This window comes from Gasterosteus aculeatus, chromosome 11 (assembly GCF_964276395.1).
Source record: "Gasterosteus aculeatus chromosome 11, fGasAcu3.hap1.1, whole genome shotgun sequence".
NCBI lineage: Eukaryota > Metazoa > Chordata > Actinopteri > Perciformes > Gasterosteidae > Gasterosteus > Gasterosteus aculeatus.
In genome coordinates this window covers 11523581-11545370 of record NC_135699.1, presented here as the reverse complement: position 1 = coordinate 11545370, position 21790 = coordinate 11523581, and the positions used below count along the sequence as shown (strand labels likewise).

Here is a 21790-nt window from a genome sequence, read left to right as displayed (position 1 = left end):
ATACATGTTTCTCTTGCATTCTGGTTATTTTGCGCTCGGTTTGGTGTCGACATGTTCCAACGTCAGAGTGATCTGTGATCTGAGCAGCCGATTAAAATTCACATTTCTAAAAAGCGAAGCAAGGCAGTTGTTGCAGTTAATAGTCATTCGCGTGGATTCGAACCAACACCTGTGGAGAAAAACCAAAACGCAACCAGTCCCCGATGTCTCCCGCGTAAAACAGGTCGCGCAGGTCGGCACTGTGACACAGCCAACCGAAAAGGAGGCAGGAATGTCTTCCACCTTCGGCACGGCGCAAGGTGAGCTGCTCGCCGATCCGCGGTCTGTGCGCGCACTTGGTGCCGCTCGCCCCGCCCCCTCCCTCCCCCTCCGAACTCTCCTCTGCTCACCGATAAAGCGCTTTCTTTCCCGTGTCCAGGGAGGCAGCGCTGGAGAGCATTCCTGGACGTGGAGGTCGGTGGATGTCTCCGCGGATTTGATGAAGAACGTTCGCTACGAGTTTGATGCGTAGTTTTTTGTTTTGTTATTTAGAGAGTGCGCGCACACGGACAACTACCGCTTAGGTCTCGGAAGTTATATGAGCTGCTCCGCTTGGATAAAGACGCAATAAGCGGGACTGCGCGTCGCAACTTCACTTCTCGGAAGTTCAGGGTAAGAAGTTCCCTTCTTTGACTGATACAATAACGATGGACTTTTAGTATGTTGGAGCTCGGGGACTTGCAACGGGACCGAGGCGTGCGTAAAGACGCTTTAGCGGGGTTATGTGGATGAATGCGTGTAGGTAGGAGTAAAAAAAACATCTAAATAAACAGCACCAGTGTCAAATCCAAACTGTTTGTCAAGTGTTCGTCCCATTTTAAATATAAGACACCGCTGATCGGTAGTAACTCACCGTAACTCGCAACAGTTAATTATATTATACAAAGGCAGGGATTTATTTGTATTTTCTGCAAATGCACATGATCCCGGTGAAATGGAACTAAATCTCTACATATTGTTATTTGTTGTGAAGCGTTAACTTACAAACAACATAACCATCGAATGTGAAACGTTTCGCGATGTGCGTTCGACTACAAAAAGTCTATTTGGCAACGCGAGCGTGCGCGAGGAGCAGAAGTCGCGACCGGGCGGCAGCGAGGCGCGCCGGCGCGGGACCGCAGGACGCCGCGCGGCACGCGGGGGCCGGGCCGAGCGTCTCGGCCGCACCGGGCCTCGTTCACCGCAGGAGGGGAGCTGCTTTTGGACTCAGCCGGAGAGGGAGAAGGGGGCCGGGGGGTGCGTAAAAGAAAAGTTCGATAGGACAGAAGCGTTCAGGGTGGTTCCGAGTTGGTGCCACCGTATGAGATGGAAAGCGTTGCTATTGTTACCTATTGATTTGCAGCTGAACTGTGGTGCAGCGGGGAGAGTCCAACACTAGAAATCAGAGATCCATCACTTTCCTTCGGCATGTGTGCAGCAGAGCAATGAGCGATGAGGTCAAATTCCTGAAAGATTAAATCTCAGAGTGACCCGCCACTCCACTCAATAAACCAACATCCAAAGAAGTGGCATGACACAACACGTTTAGAAGCAATCGGTGTTCCAAATAGTGGAGCCAAAAGTCAACAGCGAGTGTATCTGTTTTCTACAGATGATACCATCTCATCTTGATGCCAATGCATTCTGTGATTGCACCAGCCGGGGTCTTTGAACATGGACCCTTATCTCCTTAGTTCGCAATGCGCCATGGAAGGTTTTGCACTATGTTGCCGGGGTGATAACCACCAAAACACGAGTCCACAGAGTTAACGCTGCATATTATTATTTTAACAAATATTAGAAAAGTTGAACCACCAGAACCAACCACAAACCCTCACAGACCTCAATGGGACTCAGTAATCAATACACACACAGCCTCAGTGTGAGAAGCGACATTCACACAAGCGCAGTCTTCTGACTACAAACCCTCCAGCTCTCAGTCAGATTACCACCTTGCACACAGCCCCCCACACAAACAGCCATGGAAAATTGCCTAATCTTCCCTCGGGGGCATAACAGGCGGCATAAACCACCCTAATAGCCCCTCTGTTAACCGCTGCACCGGCGTCCCGCTCGTTTCCTCACAGGCTGCCGTTATGCCGCAGGAAAAGCTACTGTGTCATTGACAGTGTGTTATAGTGGTAATTGGTTTATATTAGGCTACCAGATGCAGCGGAGCAGCCACGGGGGGCCAATTATCCGTCGCTAATGTGCAGAGCTTTCAGGCAACTATACGATACGCAGACCGTAACAGGAAAGCGGTTCTTATCTACGGGCGTGAAGCTCACCGCACCGCTGTGTTGGTGCCATCACTTGTTGACCGTGAAGCTGAGGGGATGTGTGATGTCGCTTCATGCAGTGAGAAGAAATCAATGAGTTGGGGTAAAGATGCCCGTGGTTTTAAAAATCAAAGTCGGAGCTTGACAAACTATTTAGTCGCACGACACGATAAAGTGTGCCGTTGTGCGTGCTGGTGTAAGGCTTTAGCATTAGCACACCGGGTGGATCATCACCACGCGGGACATTTCACATTGCACGTAAATGACAGCCTGTGGACGGGAAGCATGACTAAGACGACACAGCCCTTTGTCCTCCAAAACGCCGCTCCTCCGGGACCTGTGTGCCACCCTTGTGTCACTCCGTCTGCCATTTCGTTATCTGTGCCAAAGAGCTTTGGTGAAAAGAGCACCGATGTCTAAATCTTCTGCTGACGTATTTTATTTACTCCCCCCCCCCGCCCCCCCCGGGCTCCCCGGCACGTCTGCAGATCTTTACACTGAGCGTTGCCACCCTTCCGTCTCCAAACCGCCCCGGGAGCAGAGGCCGATTACGGGGGCGGGGGCCGACCCATCCGTCCACCGTGCGCCTCGGAGGGATTAGAGGGTTAAAAAGTCAGGTGCTGAGGCCTCGGAGGCCTCGGGGCAGGGTGGAGAGGAGGAATACAGGGAGGTGGACCAGAGTGGGTCAGTCACGCAGCAGGCGGAGAGAGGGAAGGAGACGGAGCAGAAAGTTTGGATGTGTGGGCGTGTGTTTTGTTTTTCCTCAAGGCCATGTGAAAGTGAGGGCTCATCGCGCAATTAGCAAAGGAGCGATGGAGAGAGAATTCTAGAGGGTTGCTCCGGTCCGAATTAAAGGCCTTTGCCGTGCCCCTCGACCCCCGCCAGGTGCTGTTCAGCAAGGGGAGGTGGGCGAGAGAGAGGAGGGAGAGAGAGAGAGAGAGTGCATAAACCCCAGCGTCAAGGGCCTCAGCGTCGCACGCCAATGCTGACCGAGCGCCATGCGGAGGCAAACCCCAGCCTGCGCGCCCGCCAGGCTAAATTGAAGAAGAGCCTACCGACGCATCCAAATGATGCGTTCAGAAGAACCACTTCAAAACCATGCGTAAAAATATACACACACACGCAAGAGATCTGAGGGCATTGGAGTGCCACAGCTTGAGTAAAAGAAAAAATCCACAGATGAAGACAGAGAGGGACGCATGCTGTTTGAGTAGAATCAGAGAGAGAGAGGGGGGGGGGAGGAGAGGGAGGATGCTCATCCTAGGAAGCCACCACAAAGTGCTGTGTTTCAGTGGACCCACAAAAAGAAAGAAAGAGAAACAGCTCTTGATCTAAGGTTATAATTACCTCTGGCCAGCGCTGTAATTGGGAAATGAGCCTTGAATCAGATGTCACTGGGCGAGAGCAAAGCAACAACACAGACACACACACACACACACACACACACACACACACACACACACACACACACACACACACACACACACACACACACACACACACACACACACCCTGTTTGGCCAAAACCAGAAGGGGAAAAGACAAATGCTTTACTGAAGATCGATTAAAACGATGCGGCGGCTGAGTCAAGGATCAAGCCCATGCGAGGTGTGTGTGTGTGCGTGTGTGTGTGCCTGCGGGTCGGTGTGTGCGTCCACTCGCCTTCAGGTCACACACACGCGCTCGTGTAGGCCCATCGCACACACACATGCTCGGAGCAGCTTTCTCGCGTTACATCGGCCCGCGTTGGGAGTTCACCGGTCTCCCTTTCGCTTAATGTCTATTTCCGTCGCAGCCGAGGACGCCAACAGTGGCGGCGAGAGGCGGCCGCAGAGAGAGACGAGATCGCCGTGTTTACATCCGAACGTGTTCAGGCTTTGGGGCCCTGATGTTCTGGGTGGTGCCACTACAAATACTGCTGCGCTGGGGAGGGGAGTGACAGGGGAGGAGAAGAGAGGAGGTGAAGGGATATTTATGCTAAACAGATGAACACAGGGGCCGAAAGAAAATTATAGTGAAGAGACGTAAATAGTTCCTTTTTTTTTTGTTTTTACAAATTAAAGACCAAATGCCTCATGAAAAGACACGTAGCTATTTTGAGTGCCGGGTTGCACCCGGCGAGCTAAATATTTACAGTGCCGTCAAGGGGTTGTCTGAGAGGGAGACACGGTGACTTCTGGAAACCGGCCCGCGCCGGGGTCAGCGCACCGGCGTCCCCCAACAGCAGTTCCTCACAGAAGACTGGGAGTAAACCCCCCTTCCTCCCGCCGGCAATGCTCCCAACCGTGACCGAGCATGCGTCGCGTACACAGATTAGTCAAAGGCGTTCAAACAAAACAAACAAAAGCCCTCCCTCCGACAAATAAACACACACGGACGCCGAGCGCGGCGGAGGGCTCGCCGACGTAAGCAGAACGCCGCCGAGCGCCCGGTCCGTGAGCGGGAGCGGAACGCGCGGCGGGCGCCCAGGGGTGTTGGGCGTTACGCAATCAGGTGTAACGCGCGGCGCGTCGGTCATGTGGTGTTTCACCGCCGCAGGCTGTTTGACTCAGAGCTTAGGAACAGCAGGAATGGCATGAAAACACTACTTAGTGGAAACATACTGGAAGAGTGAGTCTGCTGCAGCTAGTTGGAGTAGTTGTCTGCTTAAAACTGCGAGAGGGATTATGTGCATCTCAGCTCAATTATTTCAGGACGTTTGGACTATTTTATGAACATTTTGAAAGAGTGCCGTTGAGAGAGCGCGTGAGAGCTGCTCTCGGCAAAATGTCACCCAGTAATGAAACATCCATCAATTGGTCACGCTGTCTTTCCCAAAACCAACACACAAGTAGGGTCCAATAACCGCGCTCAAAAACAACATTAGGTGGTTAAACCGGTCCTCGTTCAAAGCAACCAGCACGCACAAACCGCTCTGTGGTCACGGACAATAAAAAGCTAATCGATAGAGACGCGCGAGCCGTGTGTTCAACATGCGCCCCGCCTGACGACGTCACACACAGCACACACGCACTTCACCAAAACACCAATCTAAAAATAGGAAATCAGGGAAGTAAAAACTTGACCTGAAATAAAAACCTGAAATATCAGCGAAACTGTCAAATGTGAACATACATCACTCTTACATTTACACAACATTTACATAACACCTCATTCAGCAACAGCTTAAGACAAACAAACTCAGTACAACACATAGAGACGCAATAGAAGCAGTCTTATGTTTTCTTAAGTCACACACACGCACACACTCTCGGCCTGATGTGCAGATACGATACCGCAGCACACGGAGCTGACAGAGCGGAGAGCGGTCGACCTGCATTCTTCCTCTCCGGCTCTGTCATTCTCTTGTGCTGCCACTCGGCCTGCCGGCACTCCGCACGCTCCTGCACACAGCTGGAATCCAACCGATTAGCTGGCAAAAAACATGCTGTTTTGGCTGGCGAACAATACTATAACAAGTCCAGAGGGTGAACAAAACTAAGTGTATGGCTAACAGGTACGACTGTTGTGTTGTTTCCAGGGGAGGAAGAACCGATAACCAAGAAAAGTGCGGCGAGCGAGAGGACAGGAGGGAGATTCTTCACTGGGTAAGTGAAGCAATAGATTTAAGATTACAGGGTGAATGAGACGTAGTCGTGTAGCGTGATGCAAAACCGCAGTCTTTCATTACAAAAAAACAACGCACGACAGAAGCACAGACGCCCGTCATAATGACACTCCTTCGAGTATCTGCATCTACAAACACGCTGTAGAGGGTAACTGGGACACCGTGCTCCCTCAATGGGATCCTTTCACACAACCCTGGGCCTCTTTGCAAGACTGGCAGGAGAACAAGAGCAGCTCTCTTCACACACACGGCATTTAATAGATACGGCGAGGCTGTAGACACAGAGAGAGAGAGAGAGAGAGAGAGAGGCGGACGTTCGCAGTTCACCGCGGCTGTCCGGTCGCTGCAGCTCTGGAGTCACCGCAGGTGGGGTGAAAGAGTTCAGAGGCCTGGTATTTTCTTTTCTACTTTACAAACTCCTCGCCCTCAATACCTGCCTCATTCCTGTGTTGTGCTAGTCGTCAATGAGCTGTGACAGGAACTTGTGTGTGTGTGTGTGTGTGCGCGCGCTCGTAAAGACTCCACACAAAAAAAGCGGCGCCTCGGACCCTCTGGACGCACACCGCTGCTCTCGCTAATTGGCTCACAGCTCCTGGACGTCTCACTGAGCGGCCTCGTCGTCCTCGGGGGGAGACGCCGCTAAAGGGGGCAGTTAAGGAGCCGGGTTCTTAGTCCGAGGCTGTGGGATTTGCGCCTGACAGTTCTTCGGGGCTGTAAGTTATTTGCAATACCGGCAATTCTCCGACGGGCAAAATAAGCAGTTTATGTCTTAATCTTCGGAGTTTCAACATCAAAAGGCCGTGCGGGTGAAGTACAGCCTGCGCCACGTGTGTCTTCATCGCGTGTGTCCTGAGTCCACGTCGCGACCACACCTGATGCACGTATATTTGAACATGCAGTTATGTACGACGGCGACCGCCTTTAGCGGCCTGTGTTTCCCGCTCATGAGACGTGTGTCGTAAACTCGATGAGTCAAAGCATAAACTTCTCCCTCTCAGTCCGTTACGCTCATCAGCAGCGCGTTGTGAGCACGTGTAATTGTCGGGTTAATATTGGCAATATTTTTTACCTAACACGTGTTACCAAACACGGAAGAGCAAACAAGGGTGCTCCTCTTTCTGAAATGCAGATACTCAAACACACACACACACACAAGCATAGCAGAGAGCTTGTGCGAGTCGAACACACACAGGTACGCATTGTTCTGTGTGTTACAGGTCATCTCAGGAATCTACTGTATTCCCTTAATTACGTGTCCGAACGGATGTGAAAGCTAACAAGCGTCTCTTTATGCAGACAAATTGGCAGTCACTGTTACAACAACAAAGCATCAGTCATCCCCTCTCTCTCTCCCTCTCTGTGTGTGTGTGTGTGTGTGTGTGTGTGTGTGTGCGGCAGTCTGACAGGTCGTCTCAGGTTCTCTGTTTATGGGTGCGATAGACTCACCCAAAGGGCACAGACATGCACACACAGATTCTGTTTACCGGAGGCTTAAATCTCCCCCATGAAACCACCCAGAGCCCTTCTGATACAAGTGGTTTGCATCTTTACATTAACTACTTTCATCCTTAAGCACATCATGCTGCTGACGTTAGGGAATAAGACAAACATCTTATTAATTCAGATGACCTTTGAAGAAAGGCAGCATAAATTCCTCTGTGCGCGTTGGGTAGATTTAAGCCTTGAGGGGAGAGGCTACAGAGGGCTCCTTCATTTAATGTCTCAGATTGAGACAATCCTCTCCCTTCTTCTCTCTCACCTTGTCTGAGCAGGAAATGAGGAATCTCCTGGTAGTGAGCACCTGCTGCAGGCAATCGGGGGGGAGTTGAGGTTCAACGTTGATGGACTGTTGTTGACTGATGTCCTTACGCTCGCTAGAATAGTAGCGCTTACTAGTTTAGTCAGTGGAGTGTGCATGCCAATCAAACTACGGATTAAGGATTAAGCCTTGGGTGCTCCCACTTATCTGTGAAATTTTATGACAACATCGTCGAGGGGGCATTTGATGTTTGACTCACGGCGGAAGTTAAGAATTGAATTCGATCTTAGAGGAGGAATAAATGATCCTTCTCCAGCTATGGAAAAGACTTGACTTTGAATACCACTTTGCAATTGTGTAATAAACCAGTCTGGGTAAAGAAGGTAGAGGCAGGGCATGGAGGAGGATTGGAGGGGGGTGTGTGTGTGTGTGGGGGGGGCAACACAGGTGGCAGTTTCGCAAAGAATTCCTTTGTGACATCCTAATCAGTGCCAGGGATCTTAGTTTCAAGTTTATCTTGTGTGTGTGTGTGTGTGTGTAGCCTATTTTTATTTGGAAGAAAACGGTGAGGGTGTAAAATCAGGGGCCTGAAAAACAGGTAACGCTGCACAGTGCCAAGCGATAACAATGAGAGGTGTTAGGAGAGAGGTCAATGCGGATTGTGCTGAATTCACGTTGCACTTGCAACATTACTTATTTTCTTGATGGACTCGGCTCAATCTTAGTCTTAAAAAAAGGGCTGGACAATATATTTGATCAATATTTGATGGTACTGGATTTTCTCCTTTTTGCCCTCAGCCTGTTTTCAACCACACCAATCCTGACTACCAAGCTGGAAAAAAGCACTTATACCTCAATAAATCACATCATGCCTCCTCTACCTGACACTTTAATCATCCGTAGCATTTTATTGCTTTAGACTTCAGAAGAATCTCACCCAAAGAGGATGATGTAAGATGCAGATATGTCTTTGTCTTCCTCGCTTTCTTCTTCACATTGACAAAGACTTGGCTGAATGTGGTAGTACATTTTCTGTCGGGCCTTAACAGAACTACAGATGTGTATGCCTTCACATCCACAAAGGAAGGGCCTCCCTATTCCAGCGAGTTAGTTTCTATGCTGCACTGCATTTTAGAAAAGGGTACATAAGTCGCCTGTACGCCTGTTGGCACGAGCGCTCCACTATATCTCTGTTTACGTACCTTTAGCCTTGAGCTCTGGCAAGGTCTTCAGCCTCATGAACACTTAAGAGAGCTACGACGTTGCTCCGAAGCCCTGCGGGGCTGTTGATCAGATTCCAGTCAAATCCTTTCCAGCTACATGAACAAACTTGATAGGGTGCAAAGAGTTAAGCAGAGGAGCAAAGCGAAGACAAGGGGACAACAAAAAAGGCCATCTTAGCTTATGAATTGGGCGATGCATTTGATAAGAGTGGCACCTTTTACCTCTGCGAGTGTGTGCGTGCGTGTGTGTGTGCGTTCACCGTCAGCATCAGATTGGTCGTGGCCTATTTAACATGTGAGATGCCAGAGGAGATCCTACGATAAGTAACTAGAGTATGTGAAACAAGACAGGTTGATGGATACCGTGTGCGAGTGTTTCCTCATAGAGTACGTGTGACATTGTTTGTCTATCAAAAACAGTGAGCCTGACAGACGCTCCGACAGGCCGTGTGCCCGACTGCTATACGGCCTCTGATGCAGCTGAGGTCCACTTTGAACCCGGTCGTAACAAAGGACAAACACAAAAACAGCGACATCATCCAGCGCGCTCCATCCCTCTGATCTTCTGCACAGTAGAATAGATAGTTCAGGCACGCTGACAATGAGGGAAACACTCCACCGCCGTATCTTTGTCCAGTGACATCAAAAGCCAGGTGACAAAACGAACATTGCCTTCATGTTGCAACCTGAAAAGAAATGCCAAAGTGGGGGAGTGAGCGCACCGCTCCGGGCTGGCGGCTGAGTGATGGAACTGGTCCATCCGGCTGCTTCCAACCGCAAGCAGGCACAAACAGTTTGCGTTGGGTGTCCCGAGGAGGGAGGCCAAAGCTCTGAACAAACAACACTGCTTTCTAAGGGTCAGTGACTCGGACAGCGGCGAGACGCCTGGATTCTAACACGCACACAGAACGAAGGCCCAAGACAAGGCCTGGAGGGAGTCCAGCTTTGTGACACCAGGGTGTCGTATTTACCGTGTCGGGGCGATGTTGTCCTTTTGGACTCACCAGAGCAAACTACGTCAGTGGTGTGGTTTGCTGCTGTGTCTGGGAGAGGAGTTGACACAAACCAGAGAAGGAGAGAAAGAAAGAGACAGAGAGAGACAAGAGAGAGAGCGAGGGGGGGCTGTTGTTGTTTGCGACTGATTCAAGCCAGGTCAAGACGTAGCCTCAGCAGACCAGTGGGGGGTCGTGCTGTTAAGCTCAAAAGGCGACGTGAAAGAGGCGCAAGAGCGACAGAAATTGTGCAAACACGGCGGTGAAAACAAAGTAGACATGAAGGCCCGCGCACGCTCCGACATCCTTTTGTGTCCGTGTAATGTGAGAGTCCTGTGGTGAAGATCTCAGACGGACGCGACGCGCCTGTGACCTCGACGACTATCTGTCTCGAGAGGCCACGGGGCAGAGCGCCGTGATAAAAGAAGTGTGTCGGTGTCGGGACCTTCCTCACTGGGCCAAACAAGAGAACGCTGTGTGTGTGTGTGAGCTGAGAAGGAGAAAAGACTAAGACTCCTCTTCGTCGATCAGTGCGTCCCGTATCTCCCCTTATGTGTGTCTCTATGGAAATAAAACAAAAAAAAAAGGGAAGAGGTCAACATTCCCTTTTTCGCCTGCTCTCTGCGCCAAAGGTGCTGCCGGCTATGGTCGGAGGTCTGGGGAACGTTGCGTCTTCTACTCAGACACGCTCCAGAGGTTTTGGGTTTCACGTAGCCCCGGAGGAGCGTAGAATGCACCTGTTGTGGAGACGAGGACCACAAGCTTCAGGTGTACGTGTAACCGGAGCTGGGGGTGTGTGCGCGTGTCTAACAGAGTCTGTTATCTGGGTCGTCTGTGCCGCGGCTACAACAGAAGACACAGAATACAGAACAGCAGCGGAAACGTTACCATCAGCCTGACCTCTGACCTCAAGGAGTCGCTGTCTCTTTGTTGTCCCTTGGACTGATGCTATCTGGCCAGATCAACTCGGCAGAGGAATGACCGTTTGACTTTCTTTCTTTGTTCGGTGTTAAGATGAATGTTCTTCAGCACAAATGGAAACGTGTGACGTAACAACCGGCTTAAATAACAGTTTCAGCGTATCCTTCCTATAGTGCAAGAGATATACATTACAGATTTACTATTTCTCTACACTCCCATTCACCCCTGTCCTGTGTATTATAGTTTCTTTCAAGTCCCCCAGCTGCAGGCTCTGATGGTACGGCTTCACACTGTCCTCACAGGCCCTGCTGAAAAGCATAGCGTAACGGGCCGCCTTTTACACCAATAAGAAGCTGTTTTCCAACTCACTAAGGCGTGCAGAATGTGTGAAGGAAAATGCGTAGAGCGAGGGAAGGCATAACATAAAGACATACTTAAATATGTATTTTTTTGTTGTGGTCAGGCTGAAACCAGTTGAAAAGTTTTGCTTGTGTTGAACATTGTAAATGTATCACTGCCCCTAATTTCCCTTCACACCACTACAAAGCATAGCAATGATATTATGGCTTCATGACGAGTATTGCCAGTGACTAAGTTCTTCCCTCTCCCCTAATCTCCTGTTGTTCTTATTAAAAAATGTTTAGCCTCGTTGCTGTATCAAAGCCCTCTGCTGCATCTTGCTTCAATGGGACAAATAACAAAAGAAAATTTAGATTTATTTTTGTTTATTAAATTTTTTTTTTAAAAAGGTCAAATAAATCTACATTCCTACTATGTTGCCAGAATCCTGTAGTACCCCAGAGGCCCCAAAATGGAAAACACAGGTCATCACGTCGGCGTCTTCTAACACGGCTTCCTCTGTGATCATACATATTCTGCATGCCTATGTTTATGAACAGGTACAACAACAATATCCTGCTACAACAGAGTGACATTAGCACATACCTTTACCTCATTAGCAGCATTACAGGCGTAGCTACAGACTGCAATATCAGACCCTGTGGGTCTGTGCATCACACTTTTGGTTCTGCGCTACCTTTTAAGCAACCTTTATATCTTCGTCTTCTACAAAACTCTTGTTTCAGGGAACCAGCTCTCTCTTTGACCCCTTTGTCACGTTGACGGATAACCCCCACCGGATCGTTAATAACGAGGCTTGGCAAGGACGTTGCTGACAGTAGATAGGGATTAGGACATTAGGAGTGTGTGTTAGGAAGAATAGGCCTTTGTCTTCTCATCAGGTCGGGGGTGGAAATGGGGCGACCATAGCGAGAGGAAATTAGGATTTGGGGTATATTTCCGCATTCTAGTGAAGACTGAAGATCTTACTCTAATGCACATACCATTGGTATTGCTCCTTTAATGCATAGAGTCCCAGAAGAGAAGGGGGCTCTTTAACGGGAGTGTGCACTCTGTAGTGTGCAGCTTTATCCTCACTGTGACTTTGCGTGCTACCCTTCTGTAGGCTCTCCTAAATTATGTAAGTGCACAGTGACCCCCCCCCCCCCCCCCCCCGCCTCCCCCCACACGCACACACACCAGTTTTCTTCCCCCTCTTGTAACCTTCATTGCCCCTCAGTGTAGGCCTTCAGCTCTGAAGATAAGGGCTCTTGACGCTTGGCCTACCGGGATTTAATTGCTGAAGCCCACTTCACCCTCGAAAAAGCCCGGCCTCATCTCCCTCTCCACCCCATTGCCCCTGCTGACAGAAACCTGCTTTTGTCGCCTGCTTTTCTTTTTCCTACTCACCTTCAAAAGAAAGAAAAAGCAGGATGAGAATCGAGCCGAGGGAGAAGGGAAAATGCTTTTCTTCCTTTCGCCCCTTCTTATTGCCTCTTTTCTTTTCAGGGGGCTGTATTTCACTCAGGGTTGCGCAAAGAGGTTCCCATGCTTCTTTCTTTATTTTCCCCTTACCAGTACTGCCCCTGGGGGGAATCCACGTACTCATCAGCCAACACGTTTTATGTGTTAAGAAAACAATTATGCAGTACGAAGAAATGTTGGTTAACAGATCTAGTCATGAAGATGTTCAGCCACACAATCAGCGCCATCATTTATCCTCTCCGTCGTCTGTTTATAAACCCCCAAAGACTCCCGGTTAATCTCTGAATGCCAAGCCAGTGAAACAGACAGCCCGACTTTTTCAAACTCAGCTGCTGCCGGTCTCAGGAATGTCTCAACCAACACGCAGGGGAGCAAAAAGGAAATTACAACTCGAGTAAGGAGGAGGAGGAGGAAGGTAAGAAGGGAGAGGGTGCATTCCTCCATATGTAGGATGAACAGCCTGGCTTTCTGCTATCTCTCTCTCTCTCTCCAGGCCCTCCACCTGCACAGACCTCAAGACACTAAAGCCACACAGCCGGGAGTCGCTCAGCGCGACGGTACACTGTAGATGCGAACCGGGGTGACGCCACTATTGTGCCTTATCTCACCCACTGATAAGACCTGCACAAGTCACTCTTATCCAGAAAGAAAGAAAGCAGGAGACTAGCAAGCTTTGGTTTATCTGTGATCTAGCAGCGTTCACTGACTGAACCCCTCCCCACCCACGCCCCCCCGCTGGGTTATCACATGCGCTCGGCCCACTTTGGAATGAGGCACACTCAAATAAACAATATGCCCCAGGGAGCCACGTTAAAATCCCCACGTTGAGTTTCTAAGAAAAATACTCTCGTTTTTTGTTGTTTTTTATCTTGCTCTACACTCATGGCCGCCTTGATGTTGTTGTATGGTCTGGCACCGAACCCGTCTGGCCCGGATATAACGTATCAAAGTCAAGTTTCTCCATCTCCAGAAGGAATGAGATTGGATTATTTTGGACAACTTCAGTCCCATACGATTCTTCTCTCGGACAAACAGCAAAGTGCTCTCCGTGTTTGTTCTGAACTGACAGCCGTTAACATAAAGTATGCGAAGACCCTCTTACACTTCAACTTTTCATCTCCTGTTTATCTTCACGAATCCTTTTGTTTTCCCTGGTTCTGTACACACATGCAGCACTGCGTCCACACACTCTATTGTCATCATTTCTTAACTCTGAGACCAGCCTTTTTCTGCGGGACACATTTTAAAAGGTTTTGGCTCCAAATTGGTCCTTCTAAAGGTTCTAGCTTTAAACATTTGCTTCCGGGTTTTCCTGGGTTCTTTCTAAAGATTCAAGGTTCCGCAAAGAACCCTTTGAAAGCGTTAAAAGTGTTAAAAAGTAAAGCTCACAGCCCCAAAAAGCATTGGTTATGGACTATGGTTTTGTGTTTTGTTCCATCACATCAAACACGGCCCTTTAGAAGCATGGGTTCCATTTGAAACCCCTGAATAGAAAATATGAACTCCAAGTAAAAAAAAAACCTGCGTGGGTTTATATTGTGCTTAAAAAGTAGAAAGGACAACTCTGAGGGGGTTTTCATTTGAGCCTCTCATAAGAGGTTCAGGGTGAAACCTCACAGATGGTTTTAGCTTTCAGCGTTTGTTTGCTTTAAAATAGGCTCCATTAGGAACCCAAAAGCGTTCTCTTGGGGTGACAAGCCAAAACCCCCTATATGGCTCTAGAAAATACGTTTATTGAGTGGAAGAACACATTACTAATGATTACTACAATTAAAATGTTCCTACTTTGGACTTCTCCCCAGCTGACGAGGCAAACATTCTTCACATTTCTGTCAGTGAATATCGCCACGTCCTGTGTGTAAATTATGGGATAACTGCAACCCTTTAACCTTTACCGTTTACCGACAGCAAGCTGTGGCCGTCAGACTTTCCAGAAACGAGTGCAACAATGTTTCTGCACCACTGCCAAAGTTCAGGTAGTTTTTCGGTGCTGATAGAAAACTGGTTGGATTTGTTCAATCAAGCCTTAATATTTGAGTGGGGTGATGTTATTGATGCCTGGCTGCACAGAATAATATTTCTGGCCCGTCAAAAAGAGTTATCTGAATAATAAGGGTGACGTGTTAGCAGTGGGCTTCAGGGGAATACTATGGTTGCTTTTAGTTAGGAGAAGGAAAAATAAGACATCAGGGAATATTTCCAAGGAGGCAGAAATGTCAAGGAGGAAAGAAAAGTGTGCCAAAAGAGAAAGAAAATAAATGCCATAGCTGTGGTGTGATGAGAGGATACCTCAACCCCCCCACCCCCGAGGATGAAAAAAGAAAAAACTTTATCTCCTCTCCAAGTTCTGACATTTGAGGCAGTGATTCTTTGGAAAGGAAAATGTCTCATATCTCAACAGACTGAGTGAAAGGAAAGCGCAGCAAATTTGTAAAAGGATCATTTAAATTTGATGAATATATATGTACACAAAAGGTAATTAAGCAAAATAACTCAAAATTATGCCTGAAACTATTACTTAAAGCAGTGCGAGAACAGAATGTTCCCTGTAAACGGAACATACAAGTCTTTTCATTCAGGTATTTGCGTGGTGAAGAAATCAGCGACTGCACCATTCAAGGACCTGGAATAGTCAACCAACATGGGGGCATCATAAATGTTCACAAATACTTTAGAACTTTTCACTCCCCATACCTCCAATCAATGATCTTATATGAGTATGAGCTAAACAAAAGTAATAGCAGGACACAAATGGATTATTGGATGTATTTGTGTGCCTCTGGTTTTAGGATTGGGGACAAAGAAGTGCTTTCTAAAAAGAAAAAGAAAAGAAGAAAAATGGTTAACAGAACGAGATGTTGCTTCTTCCCCCCCAAGGCCATCTCATTCGATAGCAGAAGATGATAAACTACCATGTAGACTCTTGTCGGCAACTACCTTCTTTATCTCCCCTCATTCCTCTGTCCTTCATCGGCTCCCTCTTTTGCAAATACTGAGTTGTTGACGCTCTCCCAGGCTTAGTTTTGGGAGGCTTTGGCTCAAGTGAAATGGGCCTAAATCACAGGAACATATCCTCTGATTACCTACAGTACTCTTTGCAGCTTCTGTATATTTTCATCCTGAATCACAGAACCGGCAGCACTGGCCATCAGTTTACACAATGACAACATAAAAAGCGTGTTTTCTTTTATATAGCGTCTACGGTCAGAGAATCAGCCTATCCGGGAGCGTCACTGCACGTTTAGTATGCAACAAAGTAAATCATTCACAGATGCGTGGCAGCGTGCTGCATGGCAAACATACGGCCCAAAAAAGCTGACATTGAATGGTTATTCAAAACTGTAGAGAAAAGAGCACTGGTGGCTTAGAAATATACATGTTAACACCACTACATTCTGAATATATGCACGTTTACATGTGGCTGAGGTCGTAAACACAAGCATAGCAATCTGTAAAACCATTAGAAACAATGGCTTTGCCATGCCACAATACTCATCCATTACACAAATATTCCAGGAAGAATGTGGCACTCCCTTAGCCAGAAAAGCGTGGCAAGAAACCACCATGTCAACTCCCTCTGAAGCCTGATGTCACGACTACAGCCTTATTGTTTGTATATTAGTTATCCTGTTTACAATATATCAGTATTTCATGTTTATTTCTCTGGATGATTATGTAGGTAACTGACAGATTGTATGTTGTCTTGTTACAGGAGAACGGACAGAGGAAGAGACTGCACCATGAAGGTCTTTCGCACTCCATTGATGCCTTTTCTGCTCTTCCTCATTCTTCCTGATGCCACCTGGTCCAGTGAGTGCCCAGACGACTGCTCCTGTACCCCACCAGGCTCCATCTTCTGTTTCCAGAGACGCTCCTCTACTATTCCAAAGGGAGTAGCCCCATCCACAGAAAGTCTTTATCTCTTTGCTAATGGCATTGAGGGCTTGACAACTGAGGACTTTGAAGGCATGGAAAAGCTAGAGATGCTGGACCTCAGTCAAAACAAATTGACTGAACTTGCTGATAGGGTATTTGAACCTTTGACCTCTTTGAGAAATCTTGACTTGTCTTCCAACCAGATAACCCACATTTCAGAAGACTGCTTCCAGGGTATGGAACTGCTTGAACGCCTTTATTTGTCCAATAATCATATCGAGACCATCCATCCTATTGCCTTTATTGGCTTGGAGCACCTGCTGGAACTCAAACTGCAGGGCAACCAGCTGACATCCCTGCCAGCTCTCTCAATGCCACGACTACTGCTGCTGGACCTTCGTTTTAATGTCTTACCCATCTTGGGTCCTTCAGATCTCCAGACCCCAAACCTTGAGTCGCTCAAATTGGGTGGCGTGGGGCTCATCAGCCTGAATAAGGAGCTCATACGTAGTCTAAAGAACCTCCACGAACTGGACATCTCAGGCAACAAACTTGAGTCCTTCCCCTCAGCGCTAAAGGAGACCCAAGGTCTGATTCACCTCAACATGGCTGGGAACCCGATGGGCCCTCTTAAGGTTCAGGACCTGCAGAACATTGAAGAGCTGCAGGAGTTGGACATTAGCAGCCTCAGTTTGCAGGGCCTTCCTGAAGAGTTCTCACAGCTATTACCACATCTCAAAAAGCTCGCAGTTGCAGAGAACCCCTTCAACTGTCTCTGCACCTTAGCATGGTTCCCAAGATGGCTAAAAGCCCAGAGCATCACCCTGGAGAGAACAGAGGAGACACGCTGTCATTTTCCACCTATCAATGCTGGAAAGGTATTGGAGAGACTAGAGCACAGGGATTTGGGCTGTCCTACCACTACTACAGTCACCCCCAGTACTGTCAGAACCACCACAACCCCGCCTGTTCCTGTCACTACCTTCTTGGTTATTACTAGAGATATTCCAATCCTTAGGAGCGGTAACAAACCAGACAAAGATGACTCTCCCTTACCCCCTGCCCTTGCATCCCCCAGTAGCAGCAGTATGGACCGAGGCGAGGAGCACCCTTTCTGTCCCCCTGATACCTGTCTGAACGGGGCTACATGTCATTTGGACCAGCATGGTCAGGTGGAATGTACCTGTCCACATGGCACCTCAGGCATGTATTGTGAGGTCCAAAACCATCACCCGCCTTCACCGCCTGAAGCTGAAGTCCCCATGGCAACTGTCAGTGTAGATGCACCAGACATCAGCTCACATCAAGCAACCACGACTTCAATCCTGCTGGACCTCCACCGCTACATTGAAATGCGTCCTTACATCCGTGGAATCCGCCTAACCTACCGTAACCTCTCTGGACCAGACCGTAGGCCGATCCAACTAAACCTACCACCCAAATTTCCAGAGTATATCCTCAGGGGTCTGCAGCCCAACTCCACTTACAGGGTGTGTGCCAGTCCACTAGGTGCCCCTAGTGGCACGGACAGCGTCTGCACTGAAGCGCATACGGTTCCTGAAAGCAAACGCAGTCCACAGATTGACGACCAGAGGCTGACAACTACACTGGTGCCGGCAATCGCTATCTTGCTACTGCTGGTACTAATAGCAATGGCAGTGGGAGTGGTATGCTATCTTCGCAGGAAAAGGGCCAATGGCCAACTGGACCTAGAATGTGAGCCCTCCCAGCTTGAGTTGGATGGGGTGAAGGCTGGTTTGGACAATGGGGCACTGCCTCAGAAACAACCCCAGCTCATGATCCCTGAACCTGCTGTTCAGAATGGCAATCTGGAGTACGAGGTGTTGTTACTACAGGATCACTGTACATCAAATAACAATATGACTTCACACAAGCCCTCCTACTTTTGACACCTGGCTTTGACTAATCAGACGTAAAGGAGGAAGTCTTCAGCTCTGTTTTCAATACAGAAGGCGCCAAATGCAGTTGTGAAAGTGGAGGTCACCAAAAGAGAAACTGGACATGTATTGAACTCAATGGCCTCTTGTTGTCTTAAGTAGACTAAAGTTCAAAAACATTGGTTTGGATTTCCTCACAGTGCTGGAATGGCAAGCTGTCAGCTCCCATGCCGTGGTGCTGGGACTTAAAGGACATGGTAACCTCAGGGCCTCATTTTTCTGGTCAGAAAGTGGGTGCACTGAAATGGGGTTGTGCTCCCATTGTCCCATCACGACAGTCCAACTACACTATATCAGCAAATGCTTTTGCTGCATATTGTAACTGCTCGGGACTACCCCAAAGGGATCTGTGCTTGCTGTGAATTACCTTTAAGACACCAAATGAAGTTATGCAGAGAAAATAACTGATGTTTGTATTCTTTATTTGGCTTCAAAACGCTTTTTGTTTTTGTACATTGTTTTATACCAGTGTCTTTGTTATTTTGTATTATTGTGCAACATTATGACCTTTTATAGACCCCCCTCACCCACATACACACTCGCACACACTTCTTGTAACTAACAGACAAAACAGCAGATTAAAATCTTTGAAGATTAAAAGTCGTTTTGTTCCAGCAAAGTCAATCAAAGGGCTTTACCCCCAGAATGTCAGACAGCCTAAGTACATGTGAGTCCGAGTCAAGACAAAATCCCCCTTTCTGAAGCGCTCAGTCTGCTTTGCCACCACAAAGGGAGAAGGTAAGCAGGATTACAAAGAAACAGAGGGAAGCATTTTAATTAACCCCTCCTGTTTCAGTGCTGCACTAGATTCCACACAGTCTTTTAGCTTACCCTAATTACAGTATGGTCTCAAATCACTACACAGCTAAATACTATATTTATTATTTATATTTTCTGTATGGGAAATACAGTTGTATCCCTTAACCACAATTCATGTACAACGACAAGCGAAGCAAACAATGGTTTTGTATTATGTTTCCCTTGATTAAAAATAGTATTTTTGTTCTACCTTTTGCTCACTTCCACCTAACAGGACTAACGTCTTTATGATGATGTGGAGAGGACAATGAGACATGCAAACTGACAGTGTTGAGATCCAAATCTGGGAATGTAGAGCAAAAAAGGACTCAACGTAATCATTTGTGTGTGTGTGTGAGTGTGTGTAGTACGTGTTCTGTCTTGTACAAAGACCTGCAGACATCAAGTTACCATCGGTTACCCTCTCTATCTTCCCGCATGTCAAGGAGTACTTTAGGCCCCAAACAACTCTACCTAATAGGCAAACACACCAAGGACCATCTGTGAAGTTACCTACAGTGTTCCCAGTGCGCAGTTAACAGTTCCCTGCTAGTAATAAGTCAATACAACCCACCCACACAAACACACGCAACTGGAATAATTGTTTGTCAAAGAGAATACATTGAAGGTAACCCAAATTATTTTCAATGTGATTGTTAATTTTTCCCTGTTTACTTTGGGAACCTTTTTGTTGTCATTCTTTTTTATTTTATTTTGTGAACTTATCCGTAAAAGCTGAAAGAGTGATATTATCATTAAATGAGTATCCAAAAACTAAATGGGTCGACTTGTCTTTTTCGTAGTTTGCACCTTTTGCTTGTAAGAGGAAGGATTAGATTGACAGGCAACCGGGTAGGGGGGATTATGTTTGCCATTAACTTGCCTTTCCTTTTGAGCCATCACTCAACGGTGCGATGGGGAGAGATCACAGGAGGGGGGACTCCAAGAAAAAGAAAGAGAAGGGAACAAAGGCGCAAGTGGAGGTGTAATTATGCTCGATATCAGCCAAACATTAGAGAGTTTGTGTGCGTCTGTGTGTACGCGCGCTAGTGTATTCTTTTTGTTGAGTTAAAGGCTAATGTTGGCACCATAGCGCGCTCAGTGACAGGGGGGACGTCACAGTGACCCCCATCCACTTTTTGTAGACCACTATTATTCTGTATGTCAGCATGTTGATATTTGATAATTAGCAAAAAGTGCAAGCAGTTATTGTTTTTTCAGTCATTTGGTCGTAATCTAAAGAGCTAGCAAGTATAAATATTGTTAAATTCCTTCATCAGTCAATTGCAAAGGAGATGATTAATAATTACCATGGTCTATAAAAGTATTTTATTCTCTATGCTACATTCAACAGTCCAGCGCCATCCCAAATGTGTTTTTTACAAGGCTGTTTAACATATTTTCAATGGACAATAAGTCCTGGAAAAACCCATACCAGCAATGAGCTGGAGGCAAAGTGGAAATAAATATCGTGATTGAAAAACACCGTTGTTAACGTTGTAATTGTATTTAACCATTGGAAATGCCTCGCTAATCTAAGCCTAATGAGTGAGCATTGTTTGCAAACCCACACAATAAACAGGCTGACCACCCATGCATTTTATAGAAAGGATGGAGGTAAGGGTTGGATGCAGCCTCCACTCACACACACCCCCCCCACGTCTACGAACAAACAACACATGCATGTACAGGCCCATTGCTGGGAGCTGTTGTGCAAGGTTCCAAGTTAAAAACACAAACCTATAAAACAACACCACTCCTGTCACGGAGGCCTTATGATATCAATTTGCTCGGATGGAGCAAACGTCCTAGCGACATAACTGGAGAAATCCCCTGGGTATCAATACGTTTAAACTTATTCTTCCTTCCTCCACCGCTCCAATGTTTTCTTTTGTGTATACTTACCGGGAATAAAAAGATTTGTTTTGGTTACCTTAGAGACATTCATTAAACATATGGAGCAGGTCGTCCTCACAAAAACAGCCCAGAACCGAAAAACCAAACAAAGGGCCTGGAGAAATTCAGCTGGGTACAATCTGCAGCTTTACTGTTACATATCAGCACATCCTACATACCAGCCCTTTAACTTTTAAGTAACTTTTGAAGTAAATCTTGTGGGTTCCCATATATATTGGTTCGCCATTACACAGATATACACGGGATACACTGGGTGGACTCCATGTAAAAAGGACTGATTGGATACAAAGAAGATGTCAGATACTAAGTCCTACAGCTAAAATGATGCATGCATGATTCTTTCTCTCCGAACAGGCATCTGCAAATGGTGCTGTATGCAAATAAGGAAAGGCGAACAGAGCGTGTGTGTGTGTGTGTGTGTGTGTGTGTCCTTTCCTTCCATAAAACAGTCCCTCTTTTCATTCCCCGGCTTTAAGAGTAACCTGGTCCCTGGGTGAGGTCCAACTTTTACACTCAGCCCGCACTGCTCAATGCAACCTATTGTAGTTTCAAGGAACCCTTTCACGATCACCTCAAAAAAATTCCCCATGGAATTATTTTCTGTGTAAATATTTCTTC

At 47.4% G+C, this 21790-nt stretch overlaps 2 protein-coding genes across 3 annotated transcripts in view; one reads left to right on the top strand and one right to left on the bottom strand.

The window, feature by feature from the left end:
- Positions 1-21790, bottom strand: part of LOC120827576 (mitochondrial import inner membrane translocase subunit TIM16) — a 90264-nt gene that overhangs the window by 23696 nt on the left and 44778 nt on the right. The window lies entirely within an intron of this gene.
- On the top strand, positions 268-20034 carry vasnb (vasorin b). The gene is made up of 3 exons (XM_040190580.2): positions 268-651; positions 5818-5884; positions 16336-20034. The coding sequence occupies exon 3, from the start codon at positions 16364-16366 to the stop codon at positions 18407-18409; it is 2046 nt and encodes a 681-aa protein (XP_040046514.2). The 5' UTR covers positions 268-651; positions 5818-5884; positions 16336-16363; the 3' UTR covers positions 18410-20034.